The sequence below is a fragment of the Pipistrellus hanaki genome (genome assembly GCF_964339955.1).
Source record: "Pipistrellus hanaki genome assembly, chromosome: X".
Taxonomy (NCBI): Eukaryota; Metazoa; Chordata; class Mammalia; order Chiroptera; family Vespertilionidae; genus Pipistrellus; species Pipistrellus hanaki.
This window is the reverse complement of record NC_140524.1, coordinates 99128863-99154691: the sequence shown is the minus strand read 5'-3', so window position 1 is coordinate 99154691 and position 25829 is coordinate 99128863. Positions and strand designations below refer to the sequence as shown.

The following is a 25829-nucleotide window of genomic DNA, read 5'->3' as shown; positions in this document are numbered from 1 at the left end:
AAAAAAATAATTTATGTTTTACCACTCCTTCCCACTGGCAAAATTAGGTATAATCAACCCCACTACCCACTATAATATTATGATGACATACAGTACTCTGGCATAGCATTGTCCAGAAATGAGACTTATAGGCCTTGACAGAACATAGTGCATAAATAATTTTACCCAAATAAGATAGTTTTGATAGGGTTATTAAATGACATAATAAAAGCTGAACATGGAAAGAATACTGAAACTCTGAGCTTGGCATTCAGTCTGTGTCTCTCCCCTCTTGGTTTTATCCTGATAAATCTCCCAGCAGCACAAATCACTGTCACCAGCTTTACACGATGGCATTCAATGACAATATTTGCACGACCTAATGCTAATTGCATTAATTAGTCTCCTAAGTTGCTTTGATTAAATCTCCTCATTGCATTTTACCCTCAATCAGAAATGCAAATGCGCACCTTTTCGATGCTCATTAATGCAAGAAAAAGCTTACTATTTAAGGAGATGAACATGGAGACTATGGAGATCCTTGTTTTCCAGAGTCTTTATCAGATACTGAAGGTGTTTAGTAAATGGGCTGCTTTGATGCTTCCGGTCATTTATGATGGTGTTCTTTGTCATGTTTCCTATGAGTGAATTTGGAAATCATTGCTCCAGTGTAATATCAACAGCTTGTCTGTTCTGCTGCATGAGCTATATTGAATTACATGGTCAGAAGAGTGATGTGTATTAAGCTTCTATTTTATTTCTTAGCTTTTAATGTAATGACAAACTTCATTTGTTTTTTTAAGCTCATTTATTTTCTTCAATATGTGTGAAGCTAAAAAATGTTTTTGAAACTCTATCATATTTAAGTCAAGTATAAATCCTTGCACCACATAAGGTAGGGACTGGCAAATTTTCTTTCTGTAAAAGGCCATTCCATAAATATTTAAGACTTTGAGGGCCAGGCAGTCTCGGTCATAACTCAGTTCTGCCCTTTGGCATGAAGCAGTCATAAACAATAGTAAGCAAATTGATGTGGCCACACTAAAAAAAAATACTTATAAAAACAAGCTATGGCCAATTGCCAACCCCGAATTTAAGGCATCACATTTAAATATCCAGGTACTCATAAGAATGTATGAATTGCTCCACCCTCAAAAGGGTCTTATCTTCCCAGCTCCCTTAGGCCCTGCTTGGGAATCTACCTGATGTGTCTACAGTGTCATCACAGCCTGAGCTTCCTTTACCAAAACCCAAGGTTCTACCATCCATGATTTTACCCATACTTTCAGAAATTTGTCTCAAAAATTGGTCAAAAATGTTAAACAGAACCAGATTCTTTCAAGCACAGTAATGGATGTGGTCATTGAGGACAGTGATTATGCTATTTGAGGGGTAATAGTTTCGCTTTCTCGAAATTTTCTGGAATAGATTTTTACAAGAATACCTCAGAATTTTGAGTTTCTAAACATGATTTTCTTCTCTCTATATGTGCCACTCACACCACATAGCCCTATAGCATTATTGCAAGATTTATTTTAGGTGTTTATTTGTTCCTAAATAAGAGGCAGTAATTTTCTGATTAAGAACTTGACACGACTTTCTTTTGGTGCTATCCAGTTTTCCCCTTTTATGTTTGATGAATCCCATACTATGTTGGATGAAATACTAAGTAATTGTTGGTATTACCTGCCCACAAAGCAAGGCTTGCTTACAGATTGAATGTGGCCTCTAACTCACTCTTCTGATATGTTAGTGTTGAAGATGTGTGCTCACAGGATAGCATATTTGTGTTATTCTAAGAAATATTTTTATGGATCATTATGATGACATACATTATTCCAAAATACATACTTTTGTTCATTAAGAGCCACAGGGATCTGTTGATGGTCATTGCTATTGTGTTAAGAGTATTCAGTGGAACAATTTTTTTGTGTGGCTTCCAAAAGACTAGTAAGGGATGTATAATGAGGAAGGTTATGTTGTTTTTGGGAATGACAGTTTACCATTTCCTTTTCTTTCCTCCTTCTGTTTAGCTGCTGATGGCAAGTGAATTTACAGGATGGGGACTATATTTGCAAACCCCTCTTTCCTGATTTAAAGGCATAGTTTGGGAATATTAATAATGTCAGTAAAGGTCAAGAGGATTTGCATGACATCTGCATGCAACTCTCTCCAAGGATAGGCCATCAGAAAATGGAAAAAGCCCAGCCAATGTAGCTCAGTGGTTGACTGTCAACCTATGAATCAGGAGGTTATAGTTTGAACCCAATCAAAGCACATGCCCAGGTTGCAGGCTGGATCTCCAGTAGGGAGTGTGCTGGAGGCAGCCAATCAATGATTTTCTTTCATTATATATATATATATATATATATATATATATATATATATATATATATATATATATATATGAGAGAGAGAGAATAATTTCTTTCCGTAAAAGGTCATTTATATATCATTTCCTCTCTCTGAAATCAATAAAACATATTTTAAAACAATAAAATGGAAAAAGGAGGGTCTCCTCAAAGATTTCTAATGACTGCCTGGAAGGATGTGGGCAGACAGAGGAACTGTGGGTGCTGAACACTCACTACCCATGCCACAGCATCAGATCTGACACCTTCCTCACTGAACAGATTTGGAGAAAGGAAGCAGCAAGAGCTGAAGTATGCAAAATTTGTCCACTTAGTGAGCATCTTCACAATATGATCTTGGCTCTCCAAAATTCTGTCCCGGAGGAACAATTCCACATTCTCTGCGGATTACTACTGTTGCAGGGTAAAGAGTTGTTTTATCTCTGATCTGAAATTATGTTCCTGAGGAACTGGATAAGAGGTAGACAGCTCCTTATAAGAACACATGCTGTGTTGTAACTGCTGAAATGACACTATCAGCTCCCTTTTATTCTATAGCTGCATAAGCAACTCATAAGGAGATGCAAGCTTATTAGGAATAGCAGGTAACTATCTATTTTATTTTTGATTTTTAAAAGAAGAACCAAGAACCTTCCACAAGCCGGGCATTTTGTTAAACTGAGATATAAGGTGACCTTAGCCTCTACATTAACAACGCAATGTTAAATCCTGAATTCATCATAAAGTAACTGCTTCCCCATGATTTCAAATTCAAGGGTAACTTTCTATATCAAAGCTAGCATAGACTCAAGATGATGAAAACTGTACTACTGTACAGCCAGAGGTTAAAACCAAAGTGCCACATAGCCACTGTGGGGAATCAATGAAGAATACCTTTGTCTTTGATAGCATTATAACATAATTGGATTAAAATGTATATGCATTTTAAATAATAAAACAGTAATGGTAAGGTTTATATATATATATTATTGATTTTTCTTACAGAGAGGAAGGGAGAGAGAGAGAGAGAGCCAGAAACATCGATGAGAAACATCGATCATCTGCCTCCTGCACACCCCCAACCGGGGATATGCCCGCAACCAAGGTACATGCCCTTGACTGGAATCGAACCTGGGACCTTTCAGTCCACAGGCCGACGCTCTATCCACTGAGCCAAACCGGTTTCGGCAGGTTTAATAAGAGTATGTATAAGGCAATGTGGGAACCTCTATGTACAAATTCCAGGCTAAATATATTAGAAATTACCAGAAAAAGTAAAACTTTAGAAATTCCCAACTTAATAGGAAATAACAGTATGGAATATAGGTACCAGTAAAACCTATATTAAGAATATAGTAAATACTGTACGACTTATACATAGCTTATGAAAAAAATATATATATCCATTAGCTAATCCAATATCCACATAGTCAATAATAGGAAGATAAATGTTAACACGAGGAAATATTTATTTGAAGTAGAATCTGTCTCTGGAGAGAGATGACAGTGTAAAAGAAAATTCAGACTGCATCTAGGCATGTCTCTCAATATTTTCCTCCCCTTTAATATTTCATTAAACCTAGAAGCAAAAATAAAAACAAAGAAGACTACAGAACAATATAACTAACTCGTGTAGTTTGGAGTGTCATGAGAGAATAAACCTATCTATAAATAAACAGAGATGATGCACAGATAAAGCACCCATGAGTAATGTCTACCCTGCAGTGACAATGATAGAAAACTGAAAAAATTACAGAGGCACAACCTCAGAAAATATTTTCTTGGGCTATCTACTTCTCTAGGTCCTTGGGTGTCCTTTTCTACTTGAATAGGTGTTAAGGGCTGCTATTTATTTTGGAATAGTGTATGTCATCATAAATAAAATTATGGAAAATTTAATTCCTATATATTATAAAAAACAAATACTTCTATAAGATCTAATAAAGGACTTATTTCACATAATTCCTTTAATTGTGGCATAAGATATATGTTCTACTTTAAGTTTTCAATTATCCTTGTTTACAAATAGGAGGATTAAATTATTTTAAATTAACTGTTAAACAGTTAATGGTTCTACTGTGGCATAATAGGTTCAGTGATCTTTTTGAAGTTCTAATAGTGGGATAATCTATTGTATTATTTTATCTCTATATATAATTTAAGAAAACACCCAGGAAAACTGGAGAATACTTGTGGAAAATACTTTTTAAAAAGATGTTACATTCGCTGTAAAAAATTACATTGAGATTCTTTTGAAAGGTCAATGTTTTCATATTGTATGTCACTAATGTAATGCTCTCTAGAGTCTCTCAACATGCATATTTAAATGTTTCACAGGTTCAAGGGAGAATTGCAACATATCCTGGTGATTTTGCCTCCCCATACATTTTATCTGGCTTCTTATGTCCTCTTGCAGCTAGCATCCTATGATTACTTCCTGGGGGTCCCTCCTTGGCCTCGTGATGGCCTAAAATATTTAACCCATTCACTTCGGTTATTTCCAGCTGTCATTACATTCTGTATCTAAAGTTTCTCTACCTCCACAATTGGAATTGTTTTGGATAACTGGTTCTCACTCTAAGGGAAATAAAAGGGGTGAATATCAAAGACTGGAGAAGCTCCATTTTCCCCCCTCAGAAAATCTTTAAAAATCTCACAATTGATGTATCTAGTGCATACTTATATTGGATTATTACATTTTCAATGGCCTTTTAAAATTTTCCCAAAAATCACACCTTCCATTCTTTACTCACACAAAACCCCGAAGCTTCCAGTAACTCCTATTGACAATGAAACACAGACCTGGTCATCTCTTTCCAGTTACAACCTTCTGGTCCCTTTGGACAATTCCAAAATACATGATGAGGAAAACTTTGAGGTCTGCCATTCCTTTGGTTGGATCACTGGGGGAGGGAGTATATACACAGTGAACACATAGGATGGGATGGAAATATGGATGGGCCAAACACAGCACTCTCTTAGGTCTGAGAATTTGCTGCACAGGCCTGGTATAATCTCAAAAGTCAGCTGGTAAAATTTTCCAAGTCAGAAAGTCATTAGGTTGTACAATTGAGAATTATAAGGTTATTTCTTTTCATACTTCAGCCTTTCAAAATAAGCTGGGTTTTGATGACTGATTTTCAGAAGTTAGTAACCATTTGATTATTAGCATTCTTTAGGCCAAATATATTGAGCACTCATTCTAAAAACCATCACCTTCAAAATACTCTATCAGCCTGATCATCAGCATGGTTGTATTTGAAAAGAAGTCATGGAAAATTGAACAGTTTAGTAATACCATGTTTCCCTGAAAATAAGACATCCTTCGAAAATAAGACCTAGCGCATGGAAAGATAAGACATCTCCTGAAAATAAGACCTAGAGCAACTTTGGGAGAAAAAAATTAATATAAGACACTGTCTTATTTTTTGGGAAACAGGTTAGGTAGAAGGAACTGAACTGAAACTCTTTTCCATATACCCTGATCTTTATAACTTAATTCATTTTTTTTCTTTTGGCCCTGAGGTTAGTTAACCAAAACTGACCATCCTGAGGTGGCCTCCATTATAGCTGGTAGAGTAACTAACCATCCCAATTTCACCTGGGATTGAGTGGGTTCCCTGAATATGGGACTTTGGGGACTAAAACTAGGAAGTTCTCAAGCAAACAAGGACAAGTTGGCCACCAGTAATGTAAACAATTATCAAAAGTCCAGGTACCAAAGGTGTGGAAATAGAGCAAATTTGAATAAAATGGTAAAGGGAAGAATGTAAGAAGGAATGAGTACATATCACCCTAAATGTCAGGAATGGACAACTATTAGCTCTAAACCTTAGTCCCACTTGACCAGGGAATACAGTTGAAACCTACATGGGGTCCATTCTATCAAGCAAAGCAACAGTTTCCATGAATCTAAAGACTTTTGAGTAGAAATCCCCAGGAGAGCAATCGCTGCCCTATGCTGATTCATTAGCACCGAAAGAAATTTCCAGACCAAGTGGGAATAACAGGGTGTACCTGAGGCTCCCACAAAAAGTAACACATTTGTTAGAAGGTGCTCAGGTGAGAAGAACATGAAAAAGATCTCTGTTTTGATGAAGCATCAAGTTGACTACTATAGATACCCATTCACATAAGTGCTAAAATATTTAATAATTTCAAAAGTAAGTAGCTGTACGGGAATTATCAATATGAAACACATTAATAAATATTTATGTTGATGAGTTAAAGAAATATTGCCCCATCATGTAAGAGTTTTTCAATAATATTTTCACTATCAAAAGTACAGAGTGGGCTTGGTTCTGCCCAGAGCATCTGAGCAGAATGAGGAAAGAGATCAGAGCATTTCTGATTTGGAAAATGAATCCATTTTATTTGACAATCTGTCATCACAGACTGACTTCTGTACTCATCATTACCTTTTCCTATAGAAAAATCAGCTTGAGTTGATACTATTTTCTCCCATAATTAATAATTCAAATGTAAACAATTCAACCAAGTCTACCTGATTTGGTTGAGTTTTTTTTTTTTTTTTACTTTGTCCCCTTTTCCCCCACTCCTAATAAAATGGAATGGTTTATTTTTGACCACCGTATACACACCCTGCTTTACTCCAAGGTATAAACCAACACTGCACCAAATTAGAGAGAAGAGTGAGGGGAAATGTAGATGGGCCTCGTATGCCAGAATGGGTGATAAGTAACACCTTTCCATGGCATTTCTGTAGGATTACCGAGTGAACATTTTTCTGAGACAACAGTGGAATGATTCACGTTTGGCATATAGCGAGTACCCTGATGATTCCCTGGACCTGGATCCATCGATGCTAGATTCCATTTGGAAACCAGATTTGTTCTTTGCCAATGAGAAGGGTGCCAATTTCCATGATGTTACCACTGACAACAAATTGCTTCGGATTTCAAAAACTGGCAAAGTGCTTTACAGTATCAGGTAAGCTTGCTTTGACTGCACCTGTTCAGTTCGCTATATTTCTCCTGGCCTAGAGCTGTCTAATTCTGCATGGCAAGACATATGTGAATATTTGACTTTTGTGGTCTCTTGTTTATGTTTTGAATCTTAAAGTTGGTGAGAGGTTCACATGATCTCAGAAGGGTGATTACATATATATATATATATATATATATATATATATATATATATATATATATATAGTGTGTGTGTATATATATATAGTGTATATATATATGTAGTGTATATGATGGTATTGTGTAAATATCTGCACAAATGTGTTACTGATGAATTCAATAAAGGAACCAGAGCCTTTTAGTTCAATTATAATAGAATATAATGTACAAAGTATCATTTCAAATAATACTGCCATACAATAACATTTAACCACCCCCCCCTCCCACACACACATGGAAATTCAATGCTCACCATGGTCACTGACACCATACTTCGGGCTGGGTGAGTGGAAAACTGGTTCTAATGCCAGCTTTGCTTCTAACTAAACATGTAAACTTGATCTCTAAACTTTTCTTGAGCTTGAGCTTGAGACAGACAATTCCTAAGATCCATTTTAGCCCTTATATCCTATCTAATAAAAGGGTAATGTGCAGATTAACCATCACTCCATCACAAAGATGGCAGTGCCCATAGCCACAAGATGGCAGCGCCCAGTCTCCTCAGCCATCCCGAAGTCTCCCCATCCTGCAGGGGTGGCCACTGAGAGCAGGCAGTGTGAGCAGCCTGGCAGAATGCTTATGTCATGGCTGAGGCAATGAGGCGCCCTGGCCACCGAGGGTCTCTGAGTTGTGGAGAGCCTCTGAGCAGCAGACACAGATGAGCCAGGCCCCACAGAGAGCTACTGGTGCACGGATTCATGCACAAGGCTACTAGTTCTAATATAACATCCAAAATCTTCATCACTCCAAGCTCAAAATAATCTCTTTTCTGAATTCTAATAACAGTTTCTCTGTGAATTTCTAAAGCTCTTATTTCTTAATATCTCACATTTTGGTATTTCTATACATAAATATAGCATAAGAACATGGACTTTGGGAATACAACATATCTAAAATCAAATCCAAGCTTTGCCACTTATTAAGTAACATAACACATATCCCTCAGGTATCTTAACAGTAAAATGGGAAACATCATATTTATTTCTGAGTATTCTTGTGAGACTGGATGATATAGAGCAAATATTTTTATTTTTTGTTATACAGGGCCAGACAGTATTTTAGCTTTGGGGGCTCGACTGTCTCAATTTTGTCACAACTACTCAACTGTGCCATTGTAGTGTAAAAGCAGCCATAGACAATACTCAAACAATTGAGTGTGGCTGCATTTCAATAAAACTTTATGTTCAAAACCAGGTTGTAGTCTAGATTTGACTCTTTGTTCATACTTTTCTGACCCCTGATATAGAGTATATAAAAATACTTGCCACCACCCTGGCCAATGTGGCTAAGTTGGTTGAGCATTGTCCTGTGCTTCTAGAAGTTGCTGGTTTGATTCTGGTTCAGGGCACATGTCCACTTTGTGGGTTCAATCCCTGGTTAGGGTGTATATGGGAGGTAACCAATCAATGTTTCTCTCCCCCTCCCTATCCCTTCCTCTGTCTCTAAAACCAATAAAAACATATTTAAAAATACTTACCATAATACATGACACAGAAGATGTGATCAATAAATAAAATCATGGCTGTTTGTATATTAAAGTTAACATTCTTTCAAATCAGTAAGCTCTTTTTATTCAACATATTTGGATTTTGCATCTTCTATAATCCCTCCCAAAGGCCTAGACAATGTATTGTATATTAGACTGTCTAATACACTGTACAAGTATTGACATTTTAAAGACCCTTTATAAAATTCTTCCTTTTTCTCCAATATTATTGTATTATCCCCCCAAAAAATGGGCAGCTAGTATCTTTGTGAATAATTTCTACAAGTTTATAGACTCATACTATTAAAACTTCATTTCACAACTCTATATACAATTTATGTTTGTACATATATTCCATTCTTAACCTAGTAATTTCACAGCTTGATAATGGTTGACATCCCCAATGCCATGTGGAACAAAGGAGGCTACTCATTTGTAAAAAGTAATCAGTCACTGCTTACACAAAGAACGAGGAAATTCCCTTATTTTATTTTTAAGGAACTTTACTTTTATTCTTATAAAAAAAAAATTAAGGAAACAAAATATTACACTTGGTGATGCATTTGGTGTAAGATGCAGTATTGAGCACAACCTAAGTTGATGTGACCTGATGAAATGGGACATATGTAGAGCGTGGTACAGGGAGGAAGAGTTATAAAAAGCAGCACAGGGCATCAGCTGCTCCAGCTAACCCTCTGGGCTTTGGGTGGCATTTGCTCTAGTAAATACCTAGCATCTTGCACTGCTGCAATAAAACCAGGAATTTTTTGTTCCATGAAGTCCTTTCTATTCTAGAACTACGAAGAATATAATGTTCCCCAGACCTAGATCCAGAGGCAATTCTATCTTTGGTTCCAACTGTAGCACATTACAGGCTTTGAAATACATAAAATAGCTCTGCATAGAGTGGAGTTTGTCCTGTGGCTGGCTGGGTTAGTTTCTCCTCCGCTGTTTGTATTCTATGAGATTAATGAATAAACTGACCGAGATAGATCCCTACAAACTCCAGATATTAAGATTGGGACTGACCCACTCCTTAAGGGATGCTTAATCTGAGGGGTAGGTGAAAACTCCAAGGTGCTTTCCAAACAATCCTATCTAATGACTGATTCCTTAAATCCCCTTTGGGATTTAAAACTTTGCACATTTTTTTTTTACATTAGGTTATTTCAACTCTTTTTTGTTTGTTTAGAGAAAAACATAATTATCTTTCTAAGGAAGCTATGACCTTCCAACTGTTAAAAATTGCTTCAATGCCAAAACCAGTTTGACCAGTGGATAGAGCGTCAGCCTGCGGACGGAAAGGTCCCAGGTTTGATTCCGGTTAAGGGCATGTACCTGGGTTGTGGGCACATCCCCAGTAGGGGGTGTGCAAGAGGCAGCTGATCGATGATTCTCTCTCAATGTTTCTAACTCTCTATCCCTCTCTCTTCCTCTCTGTAAAAACTCAATAAAATATATATTTTTTTAAATTGCTTCAAGGGTTACTGCATGTACAGAACTCACTTTCTAGTACAGGTATGACATAGCAATGTTATGAAGGAAATACTATTTGCCTTTAATGCCTTCTTAATTGACTTACCCGGTACCTGGGGGTCTTTGTTACCCTCAACTGAAGAAAGTTTTCTAAACTATAAATAATTATAGGTTTGTCCCTCCACAACAGCACCTCATAGCACCAAGGTATTGGCTACCCTCATAAGGAAACTCTCCCTGAACTACAACTTATTCCTTAATAGTGTTGGAGGATATTTGCTTGTTAATCCCTTTTGATGCCATTCATAATTCTAGGTATTGATGAGTCAGTCTTCCCAGCAGTACTTGTTGGATAGAGAACTCTTGGGGATTGACAAGCCTTCCCCCTCTAATGGTAGGTTACAGACACCACTGAGTGTAGGTGGAGTGTAGATTTCTAGAAAGCTATCCAGTGGTGCTTTCCAAACAATCCTATCTAATGACTGACTCTACCTACCCACATACAAGGACAATTTTTTTTCACATAGCTATCCATCCTTGCCTCATCCTAAGGTCCGATGCAAGAATTTAAAAAGATTCCAGCTTTAGTAACAGAATGCTTTTTATGGCATAGGAAAAAAGAACATTCTCTATTTAGATGTCAGAGCTGAAAATAAAATGCACAGTGAACTAAACCCTGTTTAATTGTTACCAATGGTGATACTTTGCTTATTTTACTCTCAGTTTTGATGAGATGCATAAGTCCATATTTTCTGCTAGAAAGCAGCTATAAAAATCTGTGATTTCTTCTCTCCGTGCTTATTTGGATCATGTTTATCTTTATATTCTATAATCCAGGCAAAATTACATTCTCATTTTCCTATTCTATGTCCAAACCATCATTAGTTTGGTGACTTGATTTAATGCAGTAATTAATGACTGTAACGTAAGTGCCCACATCAGAATTAAGCAGTGAGTTTTCAGAGAAGTGCTGGGAAATGCCATGGAAACCACAATGATTCCATTCTTCCTAGAGGCATGCAAGGCTGGGAAGGTGGGAGGCACTGGCATGCACATACGTTGGTGGACTCAGCAAAAGCTGAGCTAAGTGGTGTGGAGGGGGTATTTTTGGAGAGTAGTTTTCAAAAAAGGCATGGCTGACAGAAGTATTAAAGTCTTGAAAGTGGGTTCTGTATGTGACAGACTCTCTTAAAGTGCTGAAAAGCTCTGTTGAGCTCCTAATTTGGTTCAGAAATACACATATACTCCAAGGCATAATATCGGTTCAAACACAACAGAGTAAGAGAAAAGAGGAAATTGTGCAAAGAAATACATGGCAGCTGGAATGACCACTTGCCTTTGGTTGTTTACCTGATAGAACTGGCAATAGCAACCAGTAGGTTTTCCTCCATTTGGAGGCAACTTCCCACTGCATTAATATTCATCAGAGGTTGCTTTGAAAGTGACGGTGCAAATAGCAATACCAATAAGGTGGCTCATGACATCAGGAGCTCCACACTTCCACCATTTACTGTATCCTCCAGGTTTATAAAACAGCCTCTATAACCCCATCAGTTTATCATTCTGAGTCTTAGTTTCCTTATCTATACATTGAGTTTGAACCAGGAGATTAGATGAAGTCTGAAGCTCCTTCTATATCTAGTAGAAGTCTACTAGAGTCCCAGTGCACACATTCATGCACCGGTGGGGTCCTTTGGCCTGGCCTGTTGGGATCCGACATCTCCCAAGGGGTCCTAGATTGCAAGAGGGTGGTTCTTGAGCAACACATTCTGGAATTGGGCTCTCTCCTCTCTTCTCCCAATATTATGTCACTTTCTCTCTGTATCTCTTTTGCTTCTTTCATCTCAATTTACCCTAAGTTTGGTGGTAACTGAGGACTTGTGGGCATTTAGCTGCAAAATGCAATTATTTAGCAAACAGGATTTACTTAGCCTGGAATCTAGTGGGTTTAGGGCAGGACCCTGCTCAATGTCAGGCTCCAACCCAGGCCCTTCTACCCAAATGGAGTCCTGTGGCTGCAGGAACCTCCTTCCTCCCACCTGAGCTGCTCCTTCACTTCCTTCCCTCCCAGGAGGTTGCCCACTGGTGCTACTGTCTGCCCAGAAGGAGGGAAGCTGTGGCTGGTTTCCCAGCCTAGAATGGTAGCAGAAAAATTCGCTGCCTCCACTGGTAATCAATATTAAGTGAATGGGCCAGCACAGGCACCAGATGTCAGGGCCACAGTGAGTAGGTCTTGCATGTCTCATCATTTAGCTAATGGAGTTGAAAAGTTTCTGTAAGGGCTAGACCCTCGACCTCTGTAATGGGCTAGAAGCTCCCTCTGTAGGGAGCCAGAACTGAAGTGGGAAGCCAATGGGCTAGAGGCCCAGTGCGTGGATCAATGCACTGGTGGTATCCCCGCAGACTAGGCCAAAACTGGCTCTCTGCCATCCCTCAAGGGGTCCTGAATTGCGAGAGGGTGGTTCTTGGGTGACGTGTCCTGGAATCAGGCTCCTTCCTCTCTGATTCTGGGTGCGTCACCCAAGAACCGCAGCTGCCAAGTCATTGTATCTCAGCAGCTCCTGCTTTGAGCATCTGCTCCCTGGTGGTCAGGGTGTGTCATAGCTACTGGTCGGACAGTCAAACAGGTGGCTAATAGCTTAGGCTTTTGTATATATAGATAACTCAAAATTATCTTCTCTTTCCCAAACCACAAAATTCCTTATGGATGAGGAAATAAGAATAGGTCCCTCATATCCCTTAGATCTTGGGAGTCATCAAGAAGAGGTTTTAAATTTAAGGTGCCTATCTCAAATTATTTTGGGATTTTTGAACCTGCTCTCCCAAACTGAATATCCAATTTCTGAGGAGAGAAACCTGATTTTGGAATGGGTAGCAAAAGTTGGACTACCTGCATTTAACATAAAGCTTACATAAAGACAGGTACTCAATACTAGACTCCTTAGTGAGAAATTTTCCAATTAAAATTTAGATAATTTGTACTCTCTTATTTAACCAGTCAGAGTACCCATGAGATATTTTAGAATGTGTTCATGAATTATATGTTTATATACTTTTAGACAATTATACAGAAATGGTTGGCTGAAACAATTATTACCTGGATATGTAGGCTAAAGGAAATCACAGGGCAGATTTGAGCTAGCAGAATTGAAGGGCTAATCTGCTATTACTCATTATCTGAATTTTCTTGTGGCAGGAAGCCAAAGAAAATTCAGAGGTCCTGGTGAGCCTGCACAACTTATGTTGACATGGGTTTCTCCCTGGTCCAGAGTGTTGCTTTTGAAAGGCTCCCTGGATGGCATTAATCCCAAAATAAACACACTATGTCTCTCTTGGGACACATGAATTACTCTAGCACATTCTCATAGCACATAACCCAAAGGAAAGGTGCTCCATTTTAAAATGGAAAAAAAAATTGTCCATCCTCAAAGCTCAGCATATTCTGGCTTGTGGCATTTAAAATTACAAACCAAAATCTGTCCTGAAGAGGATACAACATTTATCATTGGACAGTCATTGAAAGACAATTAAGGACATATATAATTATGTGAAGTTCCACACACAGCCCACATTCAGAGCCGGTCCATCCAATATCTGATTGTTCATTTCTTTCAAAGGACAATAAAATAAATGTTTTATTTGATGTTTCATTTTCGATAGTTTTCAAAATTCTTCCTAACCCATACACATGGACATTTCTTTATTCGGTACCTTTAACCCCACTCAACTCCCCATCCATGCTTAGTCCCAAGCACATGGGTTGCCTTGTCTTGCGTTTCCTTCCTTTGGGAAGCATGTAGCTCATAACAGAAGTGACAGTTGCAACTTCTTTCTGATAATGGCTTAGGCCTCCTCTTTAGCTGCTTGGTAATAATAAACTGAAGAATTGTGCCTAATTTTAATGTGTTATCTAATAAAGGATGGAGCATCCTACCATCTTACCAGGACTTTGTTCTTTCTCCAACATTTGCCACCAGAAACATGGCCACCAACTCTCTGCCAGTTACTACAAAAGAAGTCTCAATGCACAAAACACCAGCAAAATAATACCATCTTACTGTCAGCCATCAGCAGATATAAAGTTACTTTAGTTTTCTTAAAGCCACATTGTCACTGCACAAGTGCTTGTTCTCTTTCTGTTTTGCCAGCAAAATGATCCCAAATAAAAGGTTAAGAAAATGTTAAGAGAAAAGCATTGTCTTCACTTCAATGCCACCATTAAATATCTATAAAATTACACATAGTGATCATGGAATGGACAAATCAATCCTCATTATTTTAATATGCAGCTAATAACATTTCATCTTCATGAATCTTTGGATGTATAAGTATTATTAGAGGTAAAATGACTTTGAAATTTAAAATGTAACTAAAATAGAAGCAGTATTGGTTATCTAAATATTTGGTAATTTGAGCTCTTCATTCTGGTGGTGTTCACTTTAGCCCTCTCCAATTCACACCTTCAAAACATTTTTGTTCAGGAAAAATCAAAGTATTTGGAAAAGTTTTAGCTGCATATTTATTGGTTAGGCTTCAAGTTGAATCTTATCCATATTTGGACTTAATTAACATGGGCCAACCATTGATGTGCAAATTTTCTGAAGGGCACAGATGGGAGAAGATACTGTATTTTTGTCCTTCCCAGCTACCCTGTTTCCCTGAAAATAAGACAGTGTCTTATATTAATTTTTCTCCCAAAGTTGCGCTAGGTCTTATTTTCAGGGGATGTCTTATCTTTCCATGGGCTAGGTCTTATTTTCAGAGGATGTCTTATTTTCGGGGAAACACGGTAGTATTGCCCAATGCATATTGGGTATTTTCTGCTTTGCCTTTATAATGTTTGCTAAACATGAACCTTCCTTGTTAGCCACTGGCATTCAGTGGAGAGGAGTAGAATAGCTGATGAATCCGCAGTGTTGCCAATTCATCATCTCCAAATCCTAAGGTCAACAGGGAAAAACAGGTCTTATATTTTCCTATTTGAAGTTATCTAAGAGGATAGTCTAACTGTACAGCTAATACCAACTTGGGGCTTAGGTTCAGCCTGAGACAATATTGAAAAAAAAATTTATCTCTGGTGCCATTGCCACACTGTTTTGAGCTCTGTTTTCTATCCAGTATCATCCTTCTGTTTGCTATTCTCAGTATCAAAGTCAGCTCTTGGGAATATTAGTAGGGAACCTGGGAATCTATCAACTCATATACACAAAGGAAGAAATGACTAACAATACTCGAAATATAATTCTCTTCCTAGATTTGCATCTTAATAGTCATGGGGGCTTTTAGTTAAATGTCTATTAGTTTATTATATATAGCAACTAAGAGTTGAAAGGTATTTGAGCAAGGACAACCACTGTGATCTTCCTAAAACTCCTAATAATTTACACAATATGAATTTCAACCTTTACTTATATACCGTCTTTCCCCGAAAATAAGACATCCTCCGAAAATAAGACCTAGCGCATGGAAAGATAATACATCCCCTGAAAATAAGACCTAGCGCAACTTTGGGAGAAAAAATTAATATAAGACACTGTCTTATTTTCGGGGAAACAGGGTAGAAGGTCTTCCTAAGTATAGCCACATCTGTGCCTGCCTCTGAGCCAGGTGAACAGCTTAGGGCCAGAGTAAGTAGGATTTGCTCTATGTTTCATATGATGAGTGACTTCAAAGAAGTCATTTAATTACAGAGTATAAAATTTCATTTCTTGCCTGTCTAGCCAAACTTGGTTTTTGCTTTCATTGGATCAATATTTTTTGGTGGGTGCCATGTGTTTTTATTCAGGAACATCAAATGATTATGGAAAGTCATACTGCCCTGATAAACCAAAAGGGCTCTCTCGGGATCTAGGCCTGTATGGATAGATGATCTATTTACCCAATCAGTGTGAGCCCTTATGTAGGCACCACGGGAATAATGAAAAGTCCTTTTCTTGATTCAGTTCATGTGTCTGATTTATATAATCTGGAAGATTTTTTGTATGTGTGTGTTGTTGATCTGTTTAATTTTAATACAGCAAGTAGTAAATATGTGAATATATGTGAAAACATGAAGAGAGAATAAATACCTAGAAGGAAAAAAATAGAAATCTTTTTTTTTAATCTTTTCCACAAATGCTCCCTCAAGTTTTCTAGCAATAAGTATTATTAACAGTTCTATCTATCTGTTTATCTATCTATCTTGAAAGGATTCCTTAAATGGAGATTTGAAAACAACTTTAAAAGGTTGAATAAATGTACAAGTATTGAGATATATTTCTTTAAAATAATATATTAACTTATAACATATCTTATTAACATATTTATATTAAACTATAGTCTCCTTCATGAGAGAAACTCTTTTTTCAAGTATCTGATATGCATGACACCCAAAAATTGCTGGATGGATGTACTAGATTACAACTCAGGCAGAGTTCTACTTATCACTAACTCCTCCTCACTAAGGACATGGAACTGGTCCTTCTATATATTCTTCCCTCATCCCTGACTAGCACCATAAGCTTTTATAAATTTTCAGTTGAGTCTAACCCAATACATGTTGCAACCACTTCCCTAACTTCCTCTGAAGTTTCTCCATAACTTATTTTCTAGTCAGAGATCAGAGACAGTGCCCTGATATACTGCTACCACCATAAGTAGAGTCCCACTGCCTATCTTTGCACATTAACATGTGTTAATAGGCATTCTGATTTGGTTTATATCTGTGGCACCTGGAAACTGTTCTCCCATCTCTCTTAGCAGCTATCCCAGTTTTCTAGCCACACCCCCATATTCTTGGTTACCAGTGGACTAACCTTGGTTTCACTGCCTTGACTTTACTTAAATGCCTCTCCACTGTGACCAAGCTCTTGATCAATCCCCCTTGTCATTAACCCTGGGTCCAGTCACGTTGAAGCCTCCTTGAGCCTAACTGTCTTCCCCTGGTTTTGAGTGGAAAGTATTATTTTCTAAATGGTGCTAGTGCTACTGAAAAGCTGCAGAGCATTTCCTTAATCCTCTTTCTTATCTCAAAATTATCTTATTTTAGTCTATCATGTAGACCAGTGATTTTCAACCAGTGTGCCACAAGAATCTTTAAAATATGCAATACCTGACTATTTAGTCAGGGGCACTGACCTGTTTTCTCTCAGATGTCAAATAAAAAAAATGGCAACAGCCAATACAACAATGGCTGTCTGGTGTGAATGAATCAAAATTATAACTTTTCTTTGTTAGATCAATAAAAAAAATACATGCTTTTGGTGTGCCACAGAATTTTAGTAATTAGTTTATGTGTGCCATGAGATGGAAAAGGTTGAAAGTCATTGATCTAGAGTCCTAGACAGTAAAATGTCATCCCTTAGAGTATGCTTAAAATAGTGCTTTTAATATCTATATCTATATAGATTTGTATTATTGATTTCAGAGAAGGGAGAGAGAAAGAGAGATAGAAACATCAATGATGAGAGAGAATCACTGATTGGCTGCCTTCTGCACACCCCACACTAGAGATTGAGCCTGCAACCCAAGCATGTGCCCTGACTGGGAATTGAACCATGACCTCCAGGTCCATAGGTCCACATTCAACCATGGAACCACACCATCTGGGCTAAAACAATGCTTCTTAAAATGGACTCCAGAACACCAGCATCAGTGCTACCTGGGCTGCTTATCAAGAGGTCCTGAGAATCTTAATTCCTACCTCAGATAACACTTATAGCCACCAGAGTTTGTAATCAACTGTGTTAAAGGCTATCTTGATCAGACAGTCATCCTGACAGTGCCTTTTAATCCACTGACTCCCTCACTTTTCCATCCCTCTTTCCATGTGTGGGTTATATTAATGATGCACTTTTAGCTTGACTTCTAACTTGCCCCCAGGCTAATTTCACATAAGGTCTAGATGGGTTAAGATGACATTCTTATTCAATATTTGATGCATCCTGCAAATCTCTGACATTAGCATGTCACATGGTTCAGAAATTTCAAGGTACAACTGAGAGGAGAGATTCAACAGACCTACATTGTAGAGAAAGGCTGTCAGTATGCTCTTGGGGAAAGAGTGGATTGTTTTCTAGGATGTTGGATGACAAAGCCATATCAGGACAATAAATATCTCACCTATATACCCAGAGTGCCAGAAATGTGCTAAATTAAAAGCATTATAACTTGCACTTAAGGCTTTCATCATATTCAAAGTGTGTGAACTCATCTATAAGAGGAAATCCTTTAAGCTGGTCACCTTCACTTAGTTTAGAATCAGATAAATGTTGAACAGCATGGGGTTTGGGGTGGAGAATGAGGCCCAGAGATTTAGTCAAGGTCAAATAGCTTTTCCCAAAAACTATATTTTTATTGACTTCAAGAGGAAGGGAGAGGGAGAGAGAGAGATAGAAACATCAATGATGAGAGAGAACCATTGACTGGCTGCCTCCTGAACACTTCCCACTGGGGATTGAGCCCACAACTTGGGCATGTGTCCTGATCAGGAATTGAATCATGATCTCCTGGTTCATAGGACGATGTTCAACCACTAGCCTCACCAGCCAGGTAAGGTCAAATAGCTCTTTAAGAGTAAGCTGGGTCAACCAACCAGTTCCCTGGATCCACAGTGAATGTACTTTGTGAGGCTGCAGGGGAAGGTTGGAGGTTTTTTTTTTTTTTTTAAAGGACAGGTCATGAGAAGTCCGACACCTGAGGAAAAATGAAAGGGGTATCCCTGAGCAGGTACAAAACAACTAAGGTTCCTACAATCCACTCTGCTGACTTCACAGTCAAGACAGGATGATAAATTAGCAATAGGCTCTTTTACTAAGGAGGAAATATGGTAGAGTGGAAAATAATAAATGAACTTTGACATCATTTAAAGTTGGGTTCAAATTTAACTCTGTTCACTTACTTGTGAGATTGGGAAATGGCTAATCTCTTCAATTGGCTTATCTCAAAAACCGTGAGAGTACTATCTGCCTTGTGTGATGGTACTCCATAATTGTAGAGTAATAAGAGTGTTTGAGCAGGATTGTAATTATTAATACTATCATCATCATCATAACTTTTTAAATATTTTCTTAACTATTTTAATCCTAAAAGAGCACCATGGGTCCTAACCCCTTTGATTTCCACAAACTGCTGAGGGTTTATAGCATGCTGCATGGAGTGTGCTAAATGCAGTCCCCAAACTAAGATACAATAGCAAAATATTCAAGACTCTCTTGCGTTTCCTGAATAAAACACAGAAGCTCCCAATTGTTATTACTTTCCAAATAAGACAGACTACTGTAACCATTAGAATCAACTCTCCCAAAATAGTACATTGGCAATCTTTGCTTCAGGCAAGCAGATCCCTCATTAAAATGTGTATTTCTTTCTGAAAATTGCTTTTCTCTTCAAATGGTTTTCCTTTCCTCAAGAACATTTCACTTGGAATGGACTCTCAATTCTAACACTACTAAGTTTCTTATGAGCTAGAAGTTCCTTTATGAATGAAGGTGCCTCTGTCCACCATGATGTTGTAAAGTTAAATAATTCGAGTCAGTCTAGCAATGTGAAAACAGTCCTGGCCATGGACCCAGCCACCTGACCAAGGCTCAAAGACAGGTGGACGGAGCTTTCTGGCTTTCCTTCAGCTTGATTCGCTTTATTTCTAGCGGGAATGTTAGCAACTTACAGAAGAGGCCAGGCATGTTTCGCTGGCTTCCTGTGCCTATCTTGTAATTTGGCAACACCCTATGGGTTCTGGTGCCCAGGCTCCTCTCTCCTAAATCCCTAATCCATTCCCATTTCCGCAGGATAAAAGCCTGAAATTCTCCCGCAGAGTTTTAGAACACTGATTCATTCGTTAAACAAATATTTATTGATTACTTACTCTGTGCCAACCACTGTTTTAGAAGGTAAAGAACAAATATGGGACAGAGAATAAGTAGGGAACAAATAACTCAATAAAAATATAATATTTGATTTATAAAAAACTAAAAGGAAATGAAATGATTTACAATGTCTGCATCTATTAGTCATTTAAACTTTAAGCAAGGTATAAAGCCACAAGTTGGTTTTATGATCAAGGTGCACTGAATAGGAGAGTAGTAAGGAAGGGAAGTGAAATTTTGGGAGGCATTGTTTTATTCCCTTGCCTTTAAAACTGAAATGTTTGCTCAGCCTCTTAGTCTCAGGTAAAGAAGCAGGGCCTCTCTGTAAGGAAACTATATTCCTTCCCTTTTACAAACCGGAGCTTGTATGTTGGCCACAATGACAGTGGGGAGATGTGTGATAATGCTTCAGGAAATGAATTCTTTAACAGATATCAAGTGGAAGATGGGCAGCCTCGGCTGGCTGCTCTCAGGTGCAATGGCCTTAATATTTTAAATTATGACAAAGAGGAGAGCAAATCTGACATGCTGTAGGCAGTGTCTGCCAGCAAACAGTCTGAATCTCAATTAATATGCTTTGTGAGACCCACAAAAAATAAATGGAGATTTAGAATAAAGCAGATAAAATTTGTTCACATTTTAGTGTAATGTTGTAGGTGTCCATCTTACTTGATGCAACTTCTGCATCTGTACAAAATATTCAGTTCATTTTACTCAAAACTACTTTTAAATAAAAGAATAGCTTTTAAAAAAGCAGCGGTGGTTACTTTTGAAGGTTCTTGACTGGGAAGAGAGCACAAGGGAATGTTCTGGGGTGAATAAAATATTCTAAAAGTGGATCTGGGTGCTTGTTAAATAGGTGGATAGAGATATAAAAAGTCATCATGGTACAACTTAATATTTGTATAATCTTACTGTGTCCTATAGTAACTTCAATGAAAAAGGAAGAGAAAGTCAGTAAAGGGCAGGCCCACATTTCAGTCTGCAGATGTATAGTAAACTAAACATCATAAACTATGGGCTCTGCAGCCTATGAAGGGACTGATTCAGATATTTATAATTGCCTCCTATTTGCTCAACTTGATTACATGATTTAGCAAACCATGGAGCTGTTAACTTGCCTCCTTGTTATTGGCACCCAGTGGGTTCCAATACTACACCCATGTAGAAAGGAAATTAGAAAACAAATAAGGAGAAAGGGAAATACCCACGGAGTTCTCAGCTGAGCCAAAATTCAGAGACAGTTTCATGCTTATCGGGAATTGCTCTCAATAGGGTATTCCATGCTGGCAATAATTTACCCCAAAAATTCTGGGTCTCCATGGGATTGTTAGATCTGCCACAAAGGCAGAAATAATTGGGTGTGGCTTCTGCTCCCTAAATAAATGTGAAAAGTTCACCTCACAAAAGAGTCCTATGATTAGGAATATGAAAATTGGGTTGTTTCCAATAGCAAACAAAATATAGTTGAATTCCACGTTGCATGCTTTTAAAACTGTACTTATTTCCACTATTATTACTTACTAATTTCTCATAAGAAATTTATAGATTTTTCAGAGTTTGATTCACTTAAATTATGTACATGCTCACAGATTATTTCTTGTATAATGAACATACTTTTGTTTGATGAAAGTATTTCCACTTTTAAAAATAGGAAAGAATAAATAGATTCTCCTTGAGTTAATAACAGTTTTAAAAACTCATAGATTCTTCTGTGGTTTTTACCCCTTTACAAAGTGTCAGGTTTTTTTTAAATTGATTGCTAGAGATTTTCATTTTGATCCTTTTACTCTACTGTTATTTAAAAAGAGTCCATGGCATTAATCTCAATAAAAGCGTGTTTTCTAAAAAGTAAAGTCTTCTATGGAAAAAAAATTAAATATCTATATAATATCTATAGCTCTAAATGAAATTCATGGCTGACAAAAATTATTGTTCCTGTCTAAAATGTTGTCAGTTGTTGATAACTCAAAACTCTATTTTTTCCCTTTAGAGACATGGTGTTTGTGTTCTCAGAATAGCCCACAGAAGCTAGGTAACTTATTTAGCAATGGAGGTGACATACTGTATGTTTATGGCAAAATTTAAACAATAATAAAAATATTATAGCAATAGCAGTATCAGAAGGTTACTGAATAAGACAGAATTTTATAATTTTACCTTTCAGGTATTGTTTGAAGACATGTTTAATATAAAAGACATCTTCAAATAAACTACATGTGTCAATATAGATAATATAGAATAAAAAGTAAAAACAAAACATGAATCATGCTACAAACCAAAGATATCTACTCTTAATATAGTGTTGTGCTTATCTCCAAGAATAAGAATATATTTTTACTCAATTGAGGTCACACTGCACTGTTTTGTATCTTGCTTTTCCTAATCACTGTTGTATTTTAACTAGTTTGAAGATTATCAGCATAGATTCTTTGTCTAATCTCACTTCAGATCCCAAATCTTTATTTTCTTTGAAGTATATGCCACTACTTTTTCCATATTATTTAGAATGTACAAAATGAAAGAGAGAAAGAAAAGAGGACCAGTAGGAGAGAGTGAGAATGAGCATGCCAGCAAGGGAGAGTTTCGGTTGTAGTGCCAGAATCAAAGGCATCTACAGATATAAAAGAGTTCTTAGAGAAAATAAACAGGACTGGAGCAGTGAACTTCAGAATAACAGGGATTCTAGTATTGGTGTTAAATAGAAATAAACATTATTTTATCCTATCCCATCATTTGATAAGGAGATGAATGTTTATCAAGTTTAAAATCTTTCTTAGGGGAAAGAGATAGTTTGAAGAAATACTGATAAGGGAACTCAGATATGCTAATTCTCTACCTTAATTTTCTTCTTGAATCATTGAGGTAGAAAAATTAAAGAGCAATAAGTAAGCACCCTCTCACTGAGGACTAAAAAAAAGAAAAATGGTAGCCCTTGCTGGTTTGGCTCAGTAGACAGAGTATAGGCTTGTGGACTGAAAGCTTGTAGGTTTGATTCTGGTCCAGGGCACATACATTGGTTGCAGTCTGGACTTCCAGTCCTAGACAGGAGCATGTAGGAGGTAACGAATCGATGTCTCTCTCTCTCATATCGATGTTTCCCTCTCTCTGAGTGTCTCTCTCTCTTCTATTTTCTCTAAAAATCAATGGAAAAAAAATATTCTCAGGTGAGGATTAAAGACAATTGAATGAATGAATGAATGAATGAATGAAATGGCGCAAAAGAAATGGTGGCTCAAAGAATATCCCAATGATATAAGGCTTGATCATTGCTAACTGGGAGCTCAGGAGAGTTAAGGAAAAGGGAAAAAGGGAGCAGAGTAGCCCCTTGGGTGCAGAAATGTAAAAACTATGTACAAACCACTATCCTTCAATGTTTTTCTTTCAGCTCAAGCATGACATGCTCCAGATTTGTGAAAATTCTAGAATGAATGCTGCAATATATGGTTAACTCATCCACATAGATTATCAAATGAAAAGACATTCAAGTTAAATTTGCTCATTTGATGGAAAGAGAACCAATGCTCAATCGCAACCAAATATGCTTTTCACATTCTTTATTGTCATTGAAGCAAAGTCCACCTGTCCAAAGTATAAATCTAAAAACAGTATAAACTTTATGTATTTTGGACAGCAGTATGGGTGAGAACCCATTGTCCTCATTATAATATTTCTCAATGCTCTTGCTGATCCTAAAATAAACGTGTGACCAGTGCCACTAGGGAGGTAGGGGTCAGAGGTTGGAAGATGGGAAATAGAAAGTAAGGGGTTATAGTAAAACTCTACATTATTTTTAAAGTTTACCTATAATGGTAAATTTAAAAAATAAAAAGCATTGACCTGTATGCGAGCTTAGATTTCATTATTTGAATCAGTCACTTTGCTTTAATATCAAATGTATGTTTGGTTTGTTTATCAAGAATCAGACCTCACAGATTCAAAACTTACTTTTTTATTCTCTATAATTTTTTTTTTTTTTACTAAGGCTCACTTTGACCTTATCCTGTCCCATGGACTTGAAGAACTTTCCAATGGATGTCCAGACATGTACAATGCAGCTGGAGAGTTGTAAGTCACTGCTATTGAAATGACTGCCTCCTTGTTTTAATCAATAACCTGGTTCTTAGTGTGTCATTAATTAAGGAGAAAAGACCCATAAGTCTCTTTCTCTACCTACCTCCCAAGGTCCTAATGAAAGGGCAAGCAAGAGTGTGTGCGCATGTCTGATACCTAATAGGCAATCTTTCAAAGTAAAATGCCAATTAACTCACCTTCCTCAAAAACAAGCCTAATTGAGGAAGCTATTTTTTGAAATGAAAATGTCTCCTCAGAAAATTAAGATGATTCATCATTCAATCTCTACAATGAATTGCTCTCTAATCAGAAAATGATATGTCTATCTTATGCTCATATAGACCATCACCCCCAGAGGAGTTTTGGCAGGGAGGGATTATTGATTTGAGGACAAGATACAAGAGAGTCAGAGGAGGATGCAAAACGGAGGGGCCTGAGGTGATATGGGACAAGAGGCATCTCCTTTAGATGGCCAGTGGACACACAAAGGCATGGTGAATTAAGTAGAGAAATGCTATCTACTTAGTCCCCCCTTTATGCCCCAGCCATGATGTCACTGAAATCTTTGACACATGCCATAAGCTGCTAATGCCACCAAGGTAATGGTATGTTCAGTCAAGAGACATGAATTTTTTTCTGGCTTGCTCTGACAGTTTCTCTGTTTGTAAAATCTAGAGAATAATAAGTCCTACTGACCTATGGGGATGTTAGAATATTTAATGAGGCAAGGGTAAGGAAATACTTTTAACTTCTTGGTTTAGAAAAATAATAAAAAAGATATCAACTATTATTTTAAAGAGTCAATGACAGGTGTCCTTCTGATCATTTAAAATCACCATTAATTTCCCTTGAAACTTCCTACAGAAATAAACAAAATAATGAGATGATTTTGTATAAAAAAAAAAAAGCTGTCAGGTATAAAATGAGAATTTTTGATTGACAATAAACTTTATGTATTTTTCTCCCCTATAACGCTTTCTCTTGAGAAGGAAGAAAATACTTTTTTTTTCTTATATAATGATTCCTTCTTCATATATTCTCTACTGCTCCAAACTCACCCCTGCCTCAGCCCAACACTTAGATTCTCTATAAATATGCAGAGTTGCCATTTGAGGCTCCTCCAAGGCTTAAAAAAAAACTCCAATTAGTAAATAAGGTTGGTCTTTGCAGGCCCTAGAAGTAGGGTATCAAAGAAGTAATGTGTTTACCACTAACTTTGAATATGAAGAACAGAAATTACTCTCCGCTTTTCTACCCTTATATTATATCCTCCTTCCCCACCTCTTTAGCCGGTCTGTCTGCCCTAGGCTGGGTCTGAAGGGTGGCTGACAAGACTATTATCATGGTGGCCAGCAATAAGCTCTCCAGACAAGGATATGGGGTGTTTGATGATCTTCTTTTATTTGTTGGAGACACCCAACTACTCATATAGCATTGTAATAGGGTTGGCCATTCTTTCTGTTGCAATTTCTTG

At 37.3% G+C, this 25829-nt stretch overlaps 1 protein-coding gene across 4 annotated transcripts in view; it reads left to right on the top strand.

The window, feature by feature from the left end:
- The window catches only part of GLRA2 (glycine receptor alpha 2), a 157395-nt gene that overhangs the window by 41142 nt on the left and 90424 nt on the right, over nucleotides 1-25829 (top strand). For all 4 annotated transcript variants that reach the window (XM_084869864.1, XM_084869863.1, XM_084869865.1 and 1 more), the window contains 2 exons: nucleotides 7057-7280; nucleotides 24267-24349. In XM_084869864.1, coding sequence (XP_084725990.1) covers nucleotides 7057-7280; nucleotides 24267-24349 — 307 coding nt within the window. The remainder of the gene's footprint in view (nucleotides 1-7056; nucleotides 7281-24266; nucleotides 24350-25829) is intronic.